General features: G+C 35.3%; 2 protein-coding genes across 6 annotated transcripts; one reads left to right on the forward strand and one right to left on the reverse strand.

The window, feature by feature from the left end:
- Positions 1-4,250: 4,250 nt before the first annotated feature.
- LOC124181348 (tetratricopeptide repeat protein 7B) lies at positions 4,251-11,306 on the reverse strand. 2 transcript variants are annotated; one of them, XM_046567829.1, is made up of 14 exons: positions 11,027-11,304; positions 9,928-10,079; positions 9,493-9,661; positions 8,964-9,149; positions 8,583-8,712; positions 8,226-8,362; positions 7,879-8,159; positions 7,303-7,491; positions 7,033-7,211; positions 6,510-6,949; positions 5,706-5,944; positions 5,481-5,585; positions 4,766-4,857; positions 4,251-4,592 (listed from the first exon to the last, which is right to left on the reverse strand). In XM_046567829.1, the coding sequence occupies exons 1-14, from the start codon at positions 11,148-11,150 to the stop codon at positions 4,460-4,462; spliced, it is 2,556 nt and encodes an 851-aa protein (XP_046423785.1). In that variant the 5' UTR covers positions 11,151-11,304; the 3' UTR covers positions 4,251-4,459. The 2 variants fall into 2 exon arrangements, with proteins under 2 accessions (XP_046423785.1, XP_046423786.1); XM_046567830.1 differs by lacking the exon at positions 5,481-5,585 and having other exon boundaries at positions 11,027-11,306.
- Positions 11,307-11,758: 452 nt separating this feature from the next.
- Positions 11,759-15,507, forward strand: LOC124181350 (histone acetyltransferase type B catalytic subunit). 4 transcript variants are annotated; one of them, XM_046567835.1, is made up of 7 exons: positions 11,759-11,913; positions 12,773-12,929; positions 13,344-13,606; positions 13,843-14,002; positions 14,131-14,345; positions 14,537-14,688; positions 14,764-15,507. In XM_046567835.1, the coding sequence occupies exons 2-7, from the start codon at positions 12,781-12,783 to the stop codon at positions 15,055-15,057; spliced, it is 1,233 nt and encodes a 410-aa protein (XP_046423791.1). In that variant the 5' UTR covers positions 11,759-11,913; positions 12,773-12,780; the 3' UTR covers positions 15,058-15,507. The 4 variants fall into 4 exon arrangements, with proteins under 4 accessions (XP_046423791.1, XP_046423792.1, XP_046423793.1 ...); XM_046567836.1 differs by having other exon boundaries at positions 11,760-11,913; positions 12,776-12,929; XM_046567837.1 differs by lacking the exon at positions 11,759-11,913 and adding an exon at positions 12,098-12,243.
- The last annotated feature ends 1,111 nt before the right edge of the window (positions 15,508-16,618 follow it).

Consider the following 16,618-nt stretch of genomic DNA (forward strand, 5'->3'; position numbering starts at 1 on the left):
GGGCTAGCTGGCTCTGGGGTTGCAGCGTGCGCTGCCGGGCTGCCTGCGTCCCTACATTTTCATCCCTCCTATCCTCCTGCGTCCTTCGTTCCTTCATTCCTCTCGGCCCTTTTCATCCTTCTGTTATATTTACGTACCCCGCCGGCATCTCGCCACCACCACCGCTGCCGCATATTATGCATTCAAATGTATACGATGTATAATTATTGTAAAATCCTCGCAGCTGAGAATTTTTAAACAATTTCTAAGTTGAATTTCATTCTTATTAGCCTGCAAGCCGTCTCGACAATAGAAAGTAAAGTTTTTCAAATGAGAATTAAAATTTTTCTTCATTATTTTGCATTCCATATTATCGCTTTATTTTTACCTATTACAGTATGCGAATTTTTAGGTGCGAAAATATTTAGGTTGAAAGCGAGGAAATTTTGTTGCATAAAACGACGTAAATTCCTAATATGCAATATAATGGTTTGGGGTGAAATTTTCTTTGCGTCTATCGAGACGCGTTCAAACCGCATACCCAGTGCGCATTGGCTATGCGCAGGCGGGCGCGCAATGCGACACAGGACATAATCTCGTTAGAGATTCCTGAGAAGTGAGTTAAATCTTAAAACGATTATATTTATCAATGGTCTAGCGCACGAACATGCAGGCTTGACGATATTTATTATTGACTCTGAAAGCATTCTATAATTTAAACTATTATCTTGTCGTATGAAACGAAATAATCGCGAAATAGACGAGAAATCATATAACTGTAAAGAGCACATCGTCTGTAGTTGAGACCTTTTTATCTGTGCACTCGCAGTTTGGATATCTAGAATCGGAACGAATATATTATGTATGTAACTGAAAAAATTATTTAGTGGAAGATAAACATTGATATATCATTATTTTGAAACGTATCTAGGCTTGGAAAATACGTCAAAAATGCCAATGCATGATAATGTCTATTTTAATTATGAACACATTTTTTCTTGATCAATGTGCAGTACAATACTAGAACTCACACGTTATATGCTTATACGCTCATATAATTCAGTATACATTTCCGATTACACGTGATAAAGTAATAATGATCCAGCATAATGACTGTGAAGAAAACACGTCTGAGTGTATAAAAATTAGCGAACACCCACCCATTAGCCGTTTCATCTCATGTCTAATTTTCGTTATGAAAAGTCTATAATAATTATATACACCTGATAACGTTGACGTGTTGACTAGCCACATGCACACGGTGATTATCTGCCGTGAATCATATGGGTATATACGTGTTTCTTTTCTGAAAGCCTGTTATGTAATTTTGAGTCACACTGTAGTCACACCGTTAAATGGAAGAGGTAACAAGGCGGGGACTACCTGCTGATAGAGATAAGCATGGGAGAAATTCGTTAGGGCGGATGACTAGTGTGGATTTTTATCAGATAACAGATAATCAGCGGAGATGCTGTCATTGCTATAATTGTGTAGTATTTCAAACACGATTATACACCGGTTGAAATATTGGGTTTTTAAGAAAAAGTGTAGGAATAATAGACGCCTGTTACTCATTTTATCTGTTTATAGTATAAAACATATAGCATGACGTAAAGCTTTCGTGTGTAAAATCCGTCAGCGTACCTAAAAGTAATCAATGTTTAGAGCCTAAACGGGGCATCGTGAATAACGACATAATCATAAATATCAATAATTTCATTCCACGCGATTTTCGATTCAGTTACACCTATATACCAGCTACCTGGCCTGATTATTGTAACTGTGTCATCGCAGGTATCAGCTGACGTCGCCCATCAACGAAGCGCGCACTGTACAGAGAACACGTACCTGTGATGTGTCTCTGAAATATTCGCGCGTTTATACACTTCGTGTAGAAAAACCTGTGAAAATCTACCTGGGATCGCATCGGATAATATTATCCAGCCTTATAAATTATTTACCTTATTCCTGTAAAGTAAGCCGCGTGCTTGTGCTCGGGTATGTATAACACGTATACGCCGCTACCAAAGCCGAAGGTAAAGATCAATGCTGGCCGACACATACATGGTAAAAATAAAAAAAGTAAATTCAGCGATAATGCTTGTTCCTAGGGGATAAGTGAACCAGATCTTCAACTGAATATTAACAACAACCGCAGGTCGGGACTATAAATATATGCTTCCGATCTGTACGTCCTTGAAAAAGTCAGGCTCGCTGCAGGTGATCATAAATACTGCCAGTTCGTTGAGAAGTTCGCGGAATAATTAATAATAATTGGTAGCCGACTGTTGGGGTAGTTAATCAGTTAAATAAGGGTATGCGGCAACTCTTGACAGATAATGATTACCGGCACACAACGGTGCGAATATAAATTCCTACTCTTATTGCAAGCTCAAGCTTTGGAGGGATACGCGAAGGGCGTGCTACACAAATAAATGCTCGTTATTATACTGCGACTCCAAGGTCATCTGAACCGGCAACGTTACCGCAATTAATCTGCTTGATTAACTAAACGGCACAAACTTTTGTAACGTATTATATTTTTGAGCAGCCTTATCTCTGTAATCTGGAATACTTCTTTATTGTTGTACAGCGAGATTATAACCATAATCGCGTTCTTACATAAATACGTAGTACATGTACATATGAGTAAATGTACGATAGCTATATATGTATAGCATGCACTCAAACGACAATACGTATCAGGAGAAATAATAAATCCTCGTTGTACCTTCAATAATTAAACTAATTCAAAAACGTACACTTTGAACTTGACGTCGTATGAATAAATAATCAACCCTGGCCCCACCAGCGAGTTCCAGAATAAGTCGAGAGTCGTTAGGGAAGTAAACCGACTTTCCAAATCAATTTCAATGAGTAAAACAAACAGAATTGGAGTGTTGACTATTTTCATAATAAATCGTGGGGATTGCGGGAATCTTCAGATTCGCTAATTCGTCAAAATTTTTATTATTAACTTATCGTTATGAACCTGTACTTCGTTTTGTCAACTGGAATAGACGATTACCACAGAGCTTCCTCATCGTGCAATCATCCTTATTTTCCAAAAGCCTGTCCAAGCCTACCCTGTATAGAGTACCTCGGGCCATTCGAAAACTGTTAAGCGGGCAAAGCCCATGCTACACAAATATGTATTATACATGCGTATGTACTCCTTAGCATATATAATACACATAGCTGTAAATGCTGATATGTATGTAGCCGATACGTGATCGTTATATCGTACTTATACGAGGTTCTGATAGCTGTAAGTTTACAATACCATAATTTGTACCGGTACAGCAAACGCGTTGATTCGAACCAATCATTAAGTCAGTATATAGTTCAGGGGGCATTAACATGTAAACTGTTTTGTTGTGTATAGGCACACATTTAAATTAATCACCGGTACCTAGCGTGAACTTTATTAGAACGTTCTATAAAATTTAGGGCTAAGTGATTACCCTAATCGCATTAGTTAGTAAACTAAACGTACAGCTTCACAATGGCTGGGCAGAACGCGTATAATTGCGTTTAAAAAAACTATTAATTACAGTATTAATTAGGACATGCAAGTGAATTGAGTTTTCGTGATAATAAAATTTCCATACCTTTGACCTCGCGTGTAATATATCTAGCGCAGATTTGACCTGCAGATTGTTTGTAGTGTTATGCGAGAAATTCTTTAGAAATGCCACTAATACAGAATATCCGTGGTGGCAGTAGTTAATTAATCTATTGTTATAGTATACCCATCTTCGTTCATAGCACGAATAACTGCTTAAAGGCAGTGATAATCTTTATACATAGTCAAGGATCCGTCACTGATACAGAAAGCATATGAAATTAAAAGCCAGATAATGCGGAAGTATTACCTAATGAGATTATTCTCGTTCCTACCCCATATCTTCTAACGAATCAACGATATTGAGTTCGTTATGGATTCTTCATACTTTTATAATTTCATCGAGCATGAAATCCTACCTATAGTATACATATTCACGTCATACGTAACAAAATGACTGATGAATATGACGAAACCGCACGTCCTTGACGAATTGTAGTGCATTGTTGAGGCTTATTCCGTTGAACCAAGTCCAGCGGTTTCGTGTTGCCTTGATTAATCAATTTTAATTCACTAATGGAGTGCGTGTTGCATGAACAGGAAAAATTGGTGCCAAATCGTGGATTTTTAATACGGCTATCGGAAAATATTCTGCTACAGATCATTGTTCTGGTATGCTGAGAATAAAACACCCTCGATGATAACGCAGTTTAATATCGTTGATATATTTTTTTGTTATTATTTACAAGGTAATCGGTTTAACCGTTGAATTTGGTGTACATACATTAATTACATATTATACCTAGATCAATAGATTATAGAATATACAACGTGTATAGATACATACATACATAAATACATGTGTATAATATTTATATATTATATAAAGTTATTTATATACTTCATTTCAGGAGTTTATTCAAACGTTAAGGGGATCGAAAATACGGGCAAAATCGGGTTAGTTGTTTCGACTTCTAACGCTGTTGCCATACAATCACTTGCCGCGTCCACTTCGCCCAAAGATTCTAATACCTTTCCTAAATTATACCTGTAAAGCATGGGATTGGAAATGCTTTAAAAAGTTAGCAGTTTCAGCAGTTTCTGGACAATCACAATTTCTCTATGACAAAAGTAGGGTGCTCTATGAACGAGATGAAGATTTTGAATGAAATACTTAGAGATCAGAAAACTATGAAAATTGAAAGATTCTATTATACATACCACGTTTGATGAGAGTTGGGATCTATTTTCGCTGCTTCTCGTAAAGTTTTTTCAGCTAGCCTTTGACTTCCCAAGTAGTGATAAATCAATCCCTGCAAAACAGTGAAAAAATATATTTTGGTTTTGCATTGCAGAAGTGAGTAACAACATAGTATTTGAAACAAGAGACGCAATATTTAAACTCATGCTTTTTTTCAAATAGATTTTCGTCACCTATTTGTAAGCCTACAAACATTAATCATAGAAAATCTACATCACCAATTATATTTATTACTTTATTTTAGATGATTTTTTTCTCTATCTGGTCTTCCAAAATTATACAATTTATATTCATTATCCCTGTATTGAAATCTATACAATTTGTACGTCATCATAGGTGACATTCATTGAATAGTGTTGTGAGTTTCAATGTGAGTCGAAATTGTTTTCTAGGTTTTCATCTTTTAGAAATACAGACGCAAATAACGGAGCTTATTTTATATATTACATTGAAATAGCAACAAAATCGTCAAAGACAAAAATAAGTTTCCTCTGACTAGCTCAAGATAACAATAATATTACGCAATAGATTAGATTGTCGGCCCAATTTTATGCAGTAAATGTTTGTTGAGGAAAATTTGATTTATGGGTACTTTTTACTAGACAGTTTTACTTAAACTATAAAAATTTGATTATGATTCAATTGTTACAGAAACGTATTTGATTAAATATTTACCAGGTGCTGAAGGCTCTTTATGTGAGATGGATTGATAGAGACTGCGTTTTGAAAGCATTGCTTAGCCTCGATATATTCTTGTTTGTGCTCATGCAGAAGCCCTCTCTGTGAATAAATAAATGTTTCCAAAATGTAACAGTACTGCAGCATAAGACAATCTGATGAAAAAAATTTAATCTTCCAAAATATCTATTTGTATTGAACAGCTTAACATCCAATACTTACAGTGTACATGATGTGGTGACTAAGCGGAAAAATATTAGTTGCCTCTTGCAAAGATAAAGTGGCCGGAGTAGGCCGATCAAGGTCTAAATAAACCTCTGAAAGTAAAAGCCAAACTTGTAGCTGCAGCAACCACGCGCGCTGTGGCCCAGGTCGTGGAGTAAAAGAACTCAGCGATGAAGCAACTTCTGACAATGCCTGTTCAACTCTGGACGCTGCTAATGAATGTGTCTGTAGAGAACCTGATGTAAGGTAATGATCAGTTACATAATGAATTACATTTCACAAGTTGATGGGTAGCTGAATCAAGAAATATTTTTCAGTCTGGGGATTCGCAAACATCGCAACTTTCAATTTGATATACTAAAAAAATAAAACCACCAGATCTCATAGTACATAATTATAATCACTAACAATCAAATGAATGTCAGTGGCAGATTCGGTTACTATTATATTTTTTTACAGTGATTATTCAAGGGTGATGCACGAACACAGATTAAAAATTTTATAATCTTTTAGGTTCTTGAAATCTTTCTTTGCTTAACTGTATAATGATAATTTTTCCTGAACGTTCACGGCTTCTTAGCTGTGTCGATAATCATTATTCAAGACATAACTTGTACGTGGCTTATTGTTTATTTTTGCTTAATTGTAAGACAGCGAAAAGGGCGAATAGTGCTTAAGTTAATCTGTTTCCGGGATTTTCAAGATTTCACTTACCATAGGCACCATGTTATGAATGAAATGTTACTCTGGCATATAGCAGATAGAAGACATTATGCATAGGGAAAGATAATATATACTAACTCGAATCTTTGTCCGACATTTCCGAGGTATATAATTGGAAAACGCTGCGTGTTTCGCTACGTTTCTCACTATGTTGATCATTGCAATCAACGTTTGTTTGATCTTCGTATAAATTCTTCCACAGGAAAAGCATATGCTTTACAGTTGCTAGGGCTTCTTCTCCACCCACGCTATGTAACTCTAGATGTGCTTTGACATACAGGAGATTCAGGTTGTCTGGGTATTCATCTAGAGCAGTTCTGACTAGCGACAAAGCTTCAGCATACTGTTTGTGCGCTGACAACAGTAAAGTTAGTAAATGGAGGGAAGGAACATGCTCAGCATGTAAATTTAATGCGATTTTGACGTGGACCATTGCCTCGTTTATTTGCCTATTGATCGCGTAGTCATGTGCCAAATAATACTCTGCCAAGTGGTCATTAGGGTCGCACTGCTGAGCTCTGAAAAATGACGTGGCTATTTATTCATCGTAATGTTTTACAGTAAAAGCAGCATTTCTGGGTGTGCAAAGAATATGTATTACTTATGGAAACAGTCTAGAGCTGCGTTAGTGTGTTGCAGTTTGTCCTGCTTAATGTTTGTCGTTGAAGAGAGCATGCTGTGACCAATTCCTATGTATAAATGACATCGTGATTGAAGTCCTTGTGGGCTAGCAGCCTCTTTAAGTAAAGCCTTGTGACTCCAGTCAATGCCGTCTTGGATCTATAAGGAAATTAAAACACTCCTATTCTGTTCACGCATTATTTTATACTTTCAATCAATGAGTAATCATATTAATGTTACGAATATTTACCAAATTTAAATTGGCGTAACAGAGACGTGCAGCTAAAAGGCATGGCATTACTTTTTGTGGAGAAAGTCGAGTAACAATTTTTAAAACCGAGTACGCCAGAGCATGCTTTCCAAGGCTGATCAGACATAGTGCATGCTGCATCCACACGTGTGCCTCGCCGTGAGAAAATTTCATGGCTCTTTCAAATGACTGAAACAAATAACATGTATTTTGATCAGGAAGAAACGCATCGGGAAATCAATATTTTATATTAGGATAAAATATTATGCACATCGCATATACAATTGTGAGGCATACTTGTTTAGTAGACAATTGCTGATAATGAGTGTTTATTGATTTACGATATTTATGCTAACACTACAACTACCACACCAGTCAAAATTACTGGTCTTTAAAAACATGTAATAATAGAATATATTTATATCAATATGATATGAAAATTTATTATATCATATTATATATATTTATAATTATCAGGTATTTTTTGACGACCTGTAATTTTTCCTGGTTTTGGTAGAAATAGCTTCGTCTTAATTTCAGTAGTTCTAGCCTTAAAGCATAATACAGATTACTAACCTCGTGTAAAAGTCCAACTTGGCCCCATCTAACGACTGCGATGGTAAGAAGATCGTATACAGCTGTTGCATTTTCAAATGCATGAATTCTAGCTTCTTTAAATTCAGGCGATTGACTTAGTACTGTATCTCGTACAGCCATGGCTTCGCTTATGAGCAGAAGTAGGATTATTTCCTCACATTCGCTTCTTGGATTAAAGAGGTTTAAGCCAGTATATTTCTTTGGCTTCCATGGAGATTCTGTCAAACTACTATTGGAATGATGGGTTGGCTTCCTACTTCCTGAAATTAATGTAGAAAGCATAATTCAGTAAAGCAAAATAAAGAGAAACTAATTCAAATATTTACCTGACATTTCGATGGTGCCTTCTGGTCGGGTGTATATAGTGCCTGTAACACCTCGCAATAGAACTTCTGCTAGCTGTCGAGTCAACGTTAAACGGAGCCTCTGAGTCGCAGTGGCCTCCACAGCAGATAGCATACCCCTTGAAATTTTTGGGCAAACAAAATTAATTATACAACCATTCAACACTTTGTGATATGAAAAGAATCAGTTTGAATGATTAAGAGTTCAAATTTTGAGTAACGTTTTGCAATAACTATATATGATGGATGAGTATATTTTGGTTTCAAAACATATAATAAGTGGTCACGAAAGTTTTCAAGTGTCATAGGATATGTAATGTTAGTGTATCTCAAATTTACCTATATCGATTTATGGCAGCTTGGATATTTCCAGCTTGCATATGAAGTATAGGGGCTCTTTGTAAAGCGGTTTCTAGAATTGGCCCAACAGATTTTGTAGAATTTGGAGGTGGTTGGGGAGAATAGGAACCTGAAGAAATTTTTGCCATTATATTAATTTGCATCATGTAACAGAGGAAGTTGTGTAATAAGTCAATGGTTAACATTGCCATACACAGCTTGATAATGTAAATATACACATATAAAAAATTGATTAAAATTATAAAAAATTTTTAATCATTTTCTAGGGACTTTTTGTGGAATTCATCTTATTACAAGGACATGATGGTTGGTTATTTCAAGATAAATGGGCAAAGAAAATTTTGTCATGATTTGGCATACCTATACTATTGGAATTCAAAGTACTGGTAGTGCTGATTTGCTGCTGGAGTGCGATTTTGTCCTGCTCTTGTAAGTACAACACAGTCAGATCTCCAGCAATTTCAAAACATTTGATCATTTGTTCCTGCCACTCCGCAACTTTGAATTTTGACTTCAAGCTTGGAGGCTGCTTTTCCAAGCACAAACCTGCATTTGAAAATAAGTTTGTAAAGCTGTATTCGAATATTTGTATTGTCGTATATTTAATTTGGTAAGAATCATAAATGCAAGTAAAATAAAGTGGTAGAATAGCGATTTTTTTCCATTTTCCTAGAGTAACACTGTTCATTTGTGAATGATTAGAACATGATTTTGATAGTGGCAATTAATAATAACTGTAGTTACTAAATATCAGTGAGAAATGATGAATAGTTGGTTGAAGAGATTGTGCAAATGTACGTAGTAGAAAATCTGATACAGTATAGTGGACTGGTAACCATATCAAGAGATTGAACCTAGTAATTTGTGGTCAAGGATAACTAATTGATACCTTTTATCGCATATGACTCAGCTATAATCCGTAAACTGCGGCAGGGTAACTGCTTTTCTGTTAGTGTGTGAAGTTCCGCTTGCTGATAATGGTGAAGAGCGTCTTCGTACATTCCCATTGCATAGTGTAGCTTTCCTAGGAGTAGATGCGCATCCAAAACAACCATGGCCTAAATTTGAATAATTAACTATAGAGAAATGTTTCCAAACTTTGGAAAATAACCTTGATCAATTTAGTATTAGCAGCAATTCCTTAATCTTTATGTATCTGAACAATTGATCAATCAAGCTTGATCAAAGAACGTCCCAATAATAAATCAACCAGTCTCTGCAAAGTTTAGCCGTGGTTTCGGAACTTCACTTCGGAACTTACACAAATCTTTCTCAATTAAACACTTTATAAGAACAAATTGGATTATTTATAAAAACTACCTACCTTTTTGCCTGTTTCATTAGCTGCTAGCAAAAGATGTCTTTTTGTTTCAACCAGACCAGCTCTTGCTTTGCCTATGTTTGCTTCGATCGGTGGCGCCTCCTCCAGGAAATTTTCCAACCGTCCTTCTCCACATAAGAAGTTTGCCAAACATTCTACAAAATATGTAAATTATTAACATGATGATAGTTAATTTCTCTCCATAAAATGTTTATATAACACCTAGACCGTAACATGCATCACATGAATCTCAAGATGCTTGATTTAGTTAGTATGAACATTTGGTAGACGACGTTGATTGAACATCGAATATAAGTAGATATCGATAGGGTACATGCATCTCAATCCAAGTAACGCAAATTTCTTTCGGTTATCAAATGAAACAAACTACATGACACATTACAAACTGACGATATCTGGTAGCTTGGGAACTTAATTCATCAAGGAGTATTGAAATCAATGTGGCAATGTTGACATGATTCGAGACTTGCATGTAATTGATTTCAAAATAGAATGACTGAGCACTGTCTGGCTTGTCAAAAACGTTTCATATTAGTTAAGGTTTCATAGAATGTTGTGATTGTCAGATATGAATATGAGGTACTTTATATAAATGTTTTGAATTCAAGAAACAGGCAGAAATTTAAATATGAGATTTGTATGAAATATAATGTGGCATTTCAGATATTATGACATCGTTAAAAATTGCAACATAATGTTAAAATATTTTTTCCTTGATTTATTTTTTTAAATTTAATTTTTTTTAGCGAAACGTTTGTGGTCCACCCGTGATTTCTATAACTGGCATTTGAAAAATTGTGCTCCGATGCTCCTCTCGTGTCTCTCCTGGAGTTCAACCTAGCCGAGAACATTTCTGAGACTTTAAGGGATCTAGTCTTAGATTTGATTTCGTGAAAATCGGTGGAGTTTTTAAGAGAAAAAGTAGTGACAAAAATGAATACGGAAAAACCAACGTTGTAACCACATTGCCATTGGATTTATTTCGGCTTCTACGACAAAAACATTTATCATATTTTCATGATATGGAACGAGAAATAACTGGTTTTTAAAAATTACCATGTACAGAGTATGAAATACGAACCATAGCTTGATTCTTGACTTTTTAAAGCCTCTGCCAATTCAATAACTTTTTTCCAATTCCCTTCCTCCCTGTTTTTTTCGATCTCCGTTTGGAGCCGTATCGTATTTCCTCTTTTGCTTGTCATTCTTTCGCTTCTCGAGGCCACATCGATAGCTTTCTTGTTGAGTTCAGTCCGAGAACTACATCCAATACGTCTTCGACGTGACACTAGTCCTACTGCACAACACCATAATCACACTCTACAGACTTTTAACAGCAAATGAAGGCGAATAGACAACCCTGACAACCTGTCGAATAAGCATAGATCATACACGCATACCTAGTTATGGCGTTGAGTGTATGGTAACTTTCCGAAAAGCTAGTGCTGTTTGGTAAGGCCCTGAACTCTTCACCCTCTTCGGCCAGAACGGCTAGAACGTGGGTCAGGAATGCGTATATATAGTTGGCAAATAATTTGGCATGTCAGAAAGGAGAATAAAAGACTTCTTTCCAGTAAGACGGTTCGCAAGGTAAACGCAGAACAGCAAAACCAAATTTTACCAAGCACATTTCTTGATTTTTTGGCACTCTGAATGACGAAAGCCAAACGACTCCAAATACAGGGAATTAACGCAGTTCTAGGCGCTGGGTTTCATATTCATCTGGGGAATTCACCACAATTCACCAAGTCGTAAAATACTTCGGACTCACGTAATTTTTATGTTTCGCTTTCATCTCTATGTACGGCGATTGTCAATGGAGAGGCTTGCGATTTTATGAAATGGTTGTTGGAGATAGATCATTTGGCGGGAAGCCGATCTTAGTTCTCTAATTAGGTTCGCTTGAGAGGCGAGTCTACATTCTCTATTGTTTTATTGTGAATTTCTAAAGAAGGTATTTCAAAGGGTGTAAGTATTTAATGACATTTTACGAATAATTTTTAGCGTTTATACGTGTTCGAACGACTACAGTTCGTGTCCAAACTGTTAGTATGGATTACTTTACTCATTTTTTTCAACCCGTTAATACCGTCATTGCTGTTGTACAGATGATATTAAATCTTTATCTATTTACGTACGAACAGCCATCTCCAATTGTATCTTCTATGTTTACCCAGCTTTATCATTATTTATTTTATTTTTGATCATAACCTATGAAATTCGTTGCAATTTTTTCAACCAGTATTATATATCTACATCTATCGTGCAACTTGAAATCTTATTTATTATGTGTTTAAGGTACGTATACAATTTTACAATAATTTGCTGTAGTATCAAAAGCTTGAATCAAAGTTTGAACAGAGTTATTTAGTTGCAGCTACTTGCTGTCTCTCTGATACTTTGCTGTCTAATTTGATGAGACGCAAATCACTTTTCAGTTTTATTTTTAAGTATTAATACACAAATTTAATCGGAGCGACTGTTAGGGAATTTGTTATTGGTTATTGGTTTGCAAATCTCAGTTAGTCATCATCATGTGTAGAATAATAAAAAGTTATTTAAAATACATTATTACTGAACATTTACTATAAATTTGTATTTCTTTTTCTTTACATACCTGCATTTCAATATACATCTACTGCTGATAATATGGTGCTGCAAATGTGCATCAAAAATGAAACCGCTCTTGAAAATGTTACAGACTGTACAATATTTTCAAATTTTCATATTTTGTGTTTCCAGTATTCTTTAAGAACTAGTATGCAAATTTCTCTGAGTAAGTCTAGGTTGCGAATGGATATGTTCAAATAAATATGCTCATTTTTAGCAGCTAAAATGGAGGATGCTACTACTGCGCGTCTTAAGAGTCTAATAATCAGTAGCAATGATGCATTGGAATTCAAATTAATAAGAAATCCCCATGACGTGAATGATGACAAACTCATCTTCAAGCCAGAAATGTCTCATCAGGTTTTCGGCGACAGGTTTATATCTTTAATAAATATTTTTACTGTCGTTTATACTAGATTATATATATCATTTGTACTAAACCAACAAAACTCATTTGGTGAATCACGTGTGATCTGCCTCGTGGTTTATAAGTATATCCTAATATTTATTACATATTAAAGAATTGCGTGAAATATGTAAGGATTTGTTAAAGCTCGTTAACACAGAAAGAAACATGAGATTAAATCTTTGCAATTTTTAGAATAAATGAACTATCAGATCAGTAATTTGTAAAATCAGTCTTTTTTACATTATTTCTTACGCCATATGTCATAGGCTCAAAAAATTTGCTACTGCATGAAAATCTTTTGTAATTTAAAAATTATTATTTTGTTCATCAATTAATATATGAAACTGATACGATTGGTTCTAAGAATGAATTATTTCAGTGAAAACATATTTGGGTACCGAGACTTGCGCATCAAGCTGTACTACTCGGCTGGCTGCTTGGAAACCTACTTGGGAATGACATATTCCGAAAAAGCTGATTACATGTCCTGCGAAGGTGTAGAAGCTGATGAAGTTTTATCCAAAATCAGTGCCAAGTTGGCTCCAAAAGTTCACAGTAACATGGATTCATTTATTGCAGCACTGAAAAATGATGAATCTTTTGTACCACCTGGAACCGTGATTCACTCGTTTTCAGTAAAAGGTGAGCTTGAAGTCAAAGAATTATATAAAAGCAATCTCTGTAAACTAACTTCTAATAAAACAAGAATGTTGAAACGGGTTTGCAAAATTTGCTGTTTATAATGCTTATATTACTCATGAAATTAGAAAACAATTCATGCAACAAATATTTTTCAATATAAATTCAGATACATTTAATTTGTTGTAAAGTAAATTGTCATTTGCAACTTGATTATTAGAATTTATTTTTGTCCATAGACAAAGACAAGGGCGTCAGACATTTTGAAGTTTATAAAGCAGATATGAGCTGTAAAGGCTTCAAGGAGTACCATGAGCGTCTACAAACATTTTTACTTTGGTATATAGATGCTGCTAGTTTTATTGACATTGATGATGACCAGTGGCATTACTTTAACATGTTAGTATAGTAAGATTTGCTATTCATTCAATACCGTATTGTTACAAATATATGTCAACCCTGAATGTTTTGGGTAAATAACTTGAGTTGTGAATAGCAAAACGGCACATATTTTATCTGTGCTTCAGATTTGAGAAGTACACTCCTACCGTGGGATCGCATCGGTATGCGACTGTTGGTTTTGCAACGGTTTATCAGTATTATGCCTATCCTCATCATGCAAGACCTCGAATTGCCCAAGTTCTTGTTCTTCCACCGTTTCAAGGGCTTGGTATAGGGGCTCAGCTTCTTTCTGCCATTTACAGGGCGTACATTGGAAGAAGCGACGTCAAAGATATTACAGGTAAAGTTGGAGTAGAATCTTCCGAATTTAGACTTGAACTTTTTCTCACAGATTTAAATCCCATAAATAAGTAAATTTCAGCTTTCGTGATAAAAGCATTTCAATCTATGACATTTACTGGGGATGAATGATATCAAAATTTTTCCCAAATGAGTTATGAATTATTTTCAATGTTTATATTTATTTTGCAGTTGAGGATCCATCTATAAGTTTCCAACGTGTACGCGATTTTATCGATGCTCAACATTGTAAAAATTTGGAGAGTTTCAGCAAGAGCAATCTGTTACAGGGATTCAATAAAAACATGGCTATAGAAGCTAGTGTAAGATTCAAAATAAACAAGGTATTTGAATATATTTTGTCAGCCGTATTTATAGTTTACAGAAGTAAATGATTAATCGCGATTATTTCTTTGTAGAAACAAGCTCGCAGAGTTTATGAAATACTGAGATTACGTGTTACCGATGTTTCTGACAAGCAGGAATACCAACAATATCGGTTGGATATTAAAAGAAGACTAAATGTTCCATATCAACGTGAGCAAAAAAACTTCAAGAAATTACAAAGAGCTTTAAAACCCATGGAAGGAAGCACTGTAATTGATGGCCCAGCTCCTGAACAGAGGATGCAAATTCTTGAAAAACAGTATAGGCTTCTGGAAGAAGACTACAAAAAAGTGATTGATAGAATTGAAACCTCCGATTGGCTTTAAATCGTAATAGAACATGGTATGAGACTACGAGTACAAAATTTTAAAGAACGATTCAAAAAATAGGAAACACATATTTGGCTTTAAGTGGATTCATGTAGCAAGACGATTCGCCTGGTAAATTTTCTGCGAATTTGCTATTTTATGTTGTGTCGTTACAGTATGTTTACCTGATAGTATGTCACGAAACTTTATCATTGTTCTATTTGCCCAATATTATGTAGTAACCTGTTGTTAATGGTTGGCGTTGTACTCTTCTTAATCAATTCTACAGAACAATTTTCGGTTAATTGGCAGCTATTTGAGATTTTCATATGCCTTATTTCTCTTTGTGATACATTATTATTACTTACCATTTTTCTACAATTTTTTTTTGCAAATGAATTCGTAAAATTTGCATACTTATTACATTAATCTGTGTCTCAATGATTGAATAAAATTCTTTCGAAAATCCATTGTTTCTATTAATTCCTGCCATACTGTTGTTCTCTCATGTAATAAGATCAGGCTAAAAATATGTGAATTTTTTATTTGGAAAATTTACTGTGCCTACTCATTTCCGAACACTGCGATAAATTAATGTTAGCACATGCATACAATTTAAATGTCATTTTTTACATACCAAGGCTTTCTTTGTCGCATGCGCACATTTAAACAACTTGATTTTACACACTGTGTCATTGAGCTGAAGTTATCTAACCCCAATTTTAAGCGCTGGCAGTTGCACTTTTGTTGCTCCTGCAGTCAAACTTTCCTTCACAGGTTATACTATTGTCTTCATGCAGCACACGATACTTTATACAGCAAAAGTGTGGCTTGCAAGTTTTCTTTATAGTGGATAATAAAAAAGTTCTAATACTAAAAAGTGTTAATTTTTTGCACTGTTGCAGTAACGATTACTCGAGCAATTACGTTACGTGCGAGCAAAAGAAGACGCATCAATCAGAATTGCCTTACAATAATATACTCTTACATTCTAGCTCCAATTACACTTTGAAAAAATTTTGTGAAAAATCTGAAAAAATATTTGAAACTTGTAAAATAGTTACGGTAACTGTATTGCCGGTCGAGAATATCTATAGGATATCAGTCGAGTATGGAAAAGGTATTGTTTTTACATCTTTGTTTTAATATGCTTTCTGCAGCAAGTAATGTTAATTGCCTTCTGGTATTCTGTTGACTACAGTCACACGTTTGCTGTACCACAAAACTTATTGCAGTAGGACATACATACTTTCCTCAGACAGTCAGCCTATGCAGAGGGCTAGAAGGAATCCATCGGCATGTGTCCGAACTGGATATTCACGGGCGTCAAATTGACGCGGCAGCGTCACGCCGACGAGAAGCTCATGAAAATGTGTACTGACGCAACGGCAAACTGCCGCGCGTCGAAACTCACGTGGTTAAGTCAGTGGATCGCAATTACATTTTTATTCAAAGAATTAGAAAATTTAGGATTGTTAATTGGAAGGGCGAAAAAATGGAGAAAACGAAGAAACAAGATGAAATAACTAATGGCGTATTCGGGCTGCGCATAATAAATTCCTTTTACAAAATTACGTCG

This window comes from Neodiprion fabricii, chromosome 4 (assembly GCF_021155785.1).
Source record: "Neodiprion fabricii isolate iyNeoFabr1 chromosome 4, iyNeoFabr1.1, whole genome shotgun sequence".
NCBI lineage: Eukaryota > Metazoa > Arthropoda > Insecta > Hymenoptera > Diprionidae > Neodiprion > Neodiprion fabricii.

What these genes read in the sequence shown, in the direction of transcription:
- LOC124181350 (XM_046567835.1), top strand. Translation starts at nt 12,781, where the DNA reads ATGGAGGATGCTACTACTGCGCGTCTTAAGAGTCTAATAATCAGTAGC. An exon ending in CAGTGGCATTACTTTAACAT is followed by an intron (nt 14,003 to 14,130) that starts GTTAGTATAGTA and finishes TCTGTGCTTCAG; the next exon opens with ATTTGAGAAGTACACTCCTA. An exon ending in CGACGTCAAAGATATTACAG is followed by an intron (nt 14,346 to 14,536) that starts GTAAAGTTGGAG and finishes TTTATTTTGCAG; the next exon opens with TTGAGGATCCATCTATAAGT.
- LOC124181348 (XM_046567829.1), bottom strand. Translation starts at nt 11,150, where the DNA reads ATGACAAGCAAAAGAGGAAATACGATACGGCTCCAAACGGAGATCGAA. An exon ending in CTAATGAAACAGGCAAAAAG is followed by an intron (nt 9,662 to 9,927) that starts GTAGGTAGTTTT and finishes ATTCAAATTTAG; the next exon opens with GCCATGGTTGTTTTGGATGC. An exon ending in TGAGTCATATGCGATAAAAG is followed by an intron (nt 9,150 to 9,492) that starts GTATCAATTAGT and finishes TTTCAAATGCAG; the next exon opens with GTTTGTGCTTGGAAAAGCAG.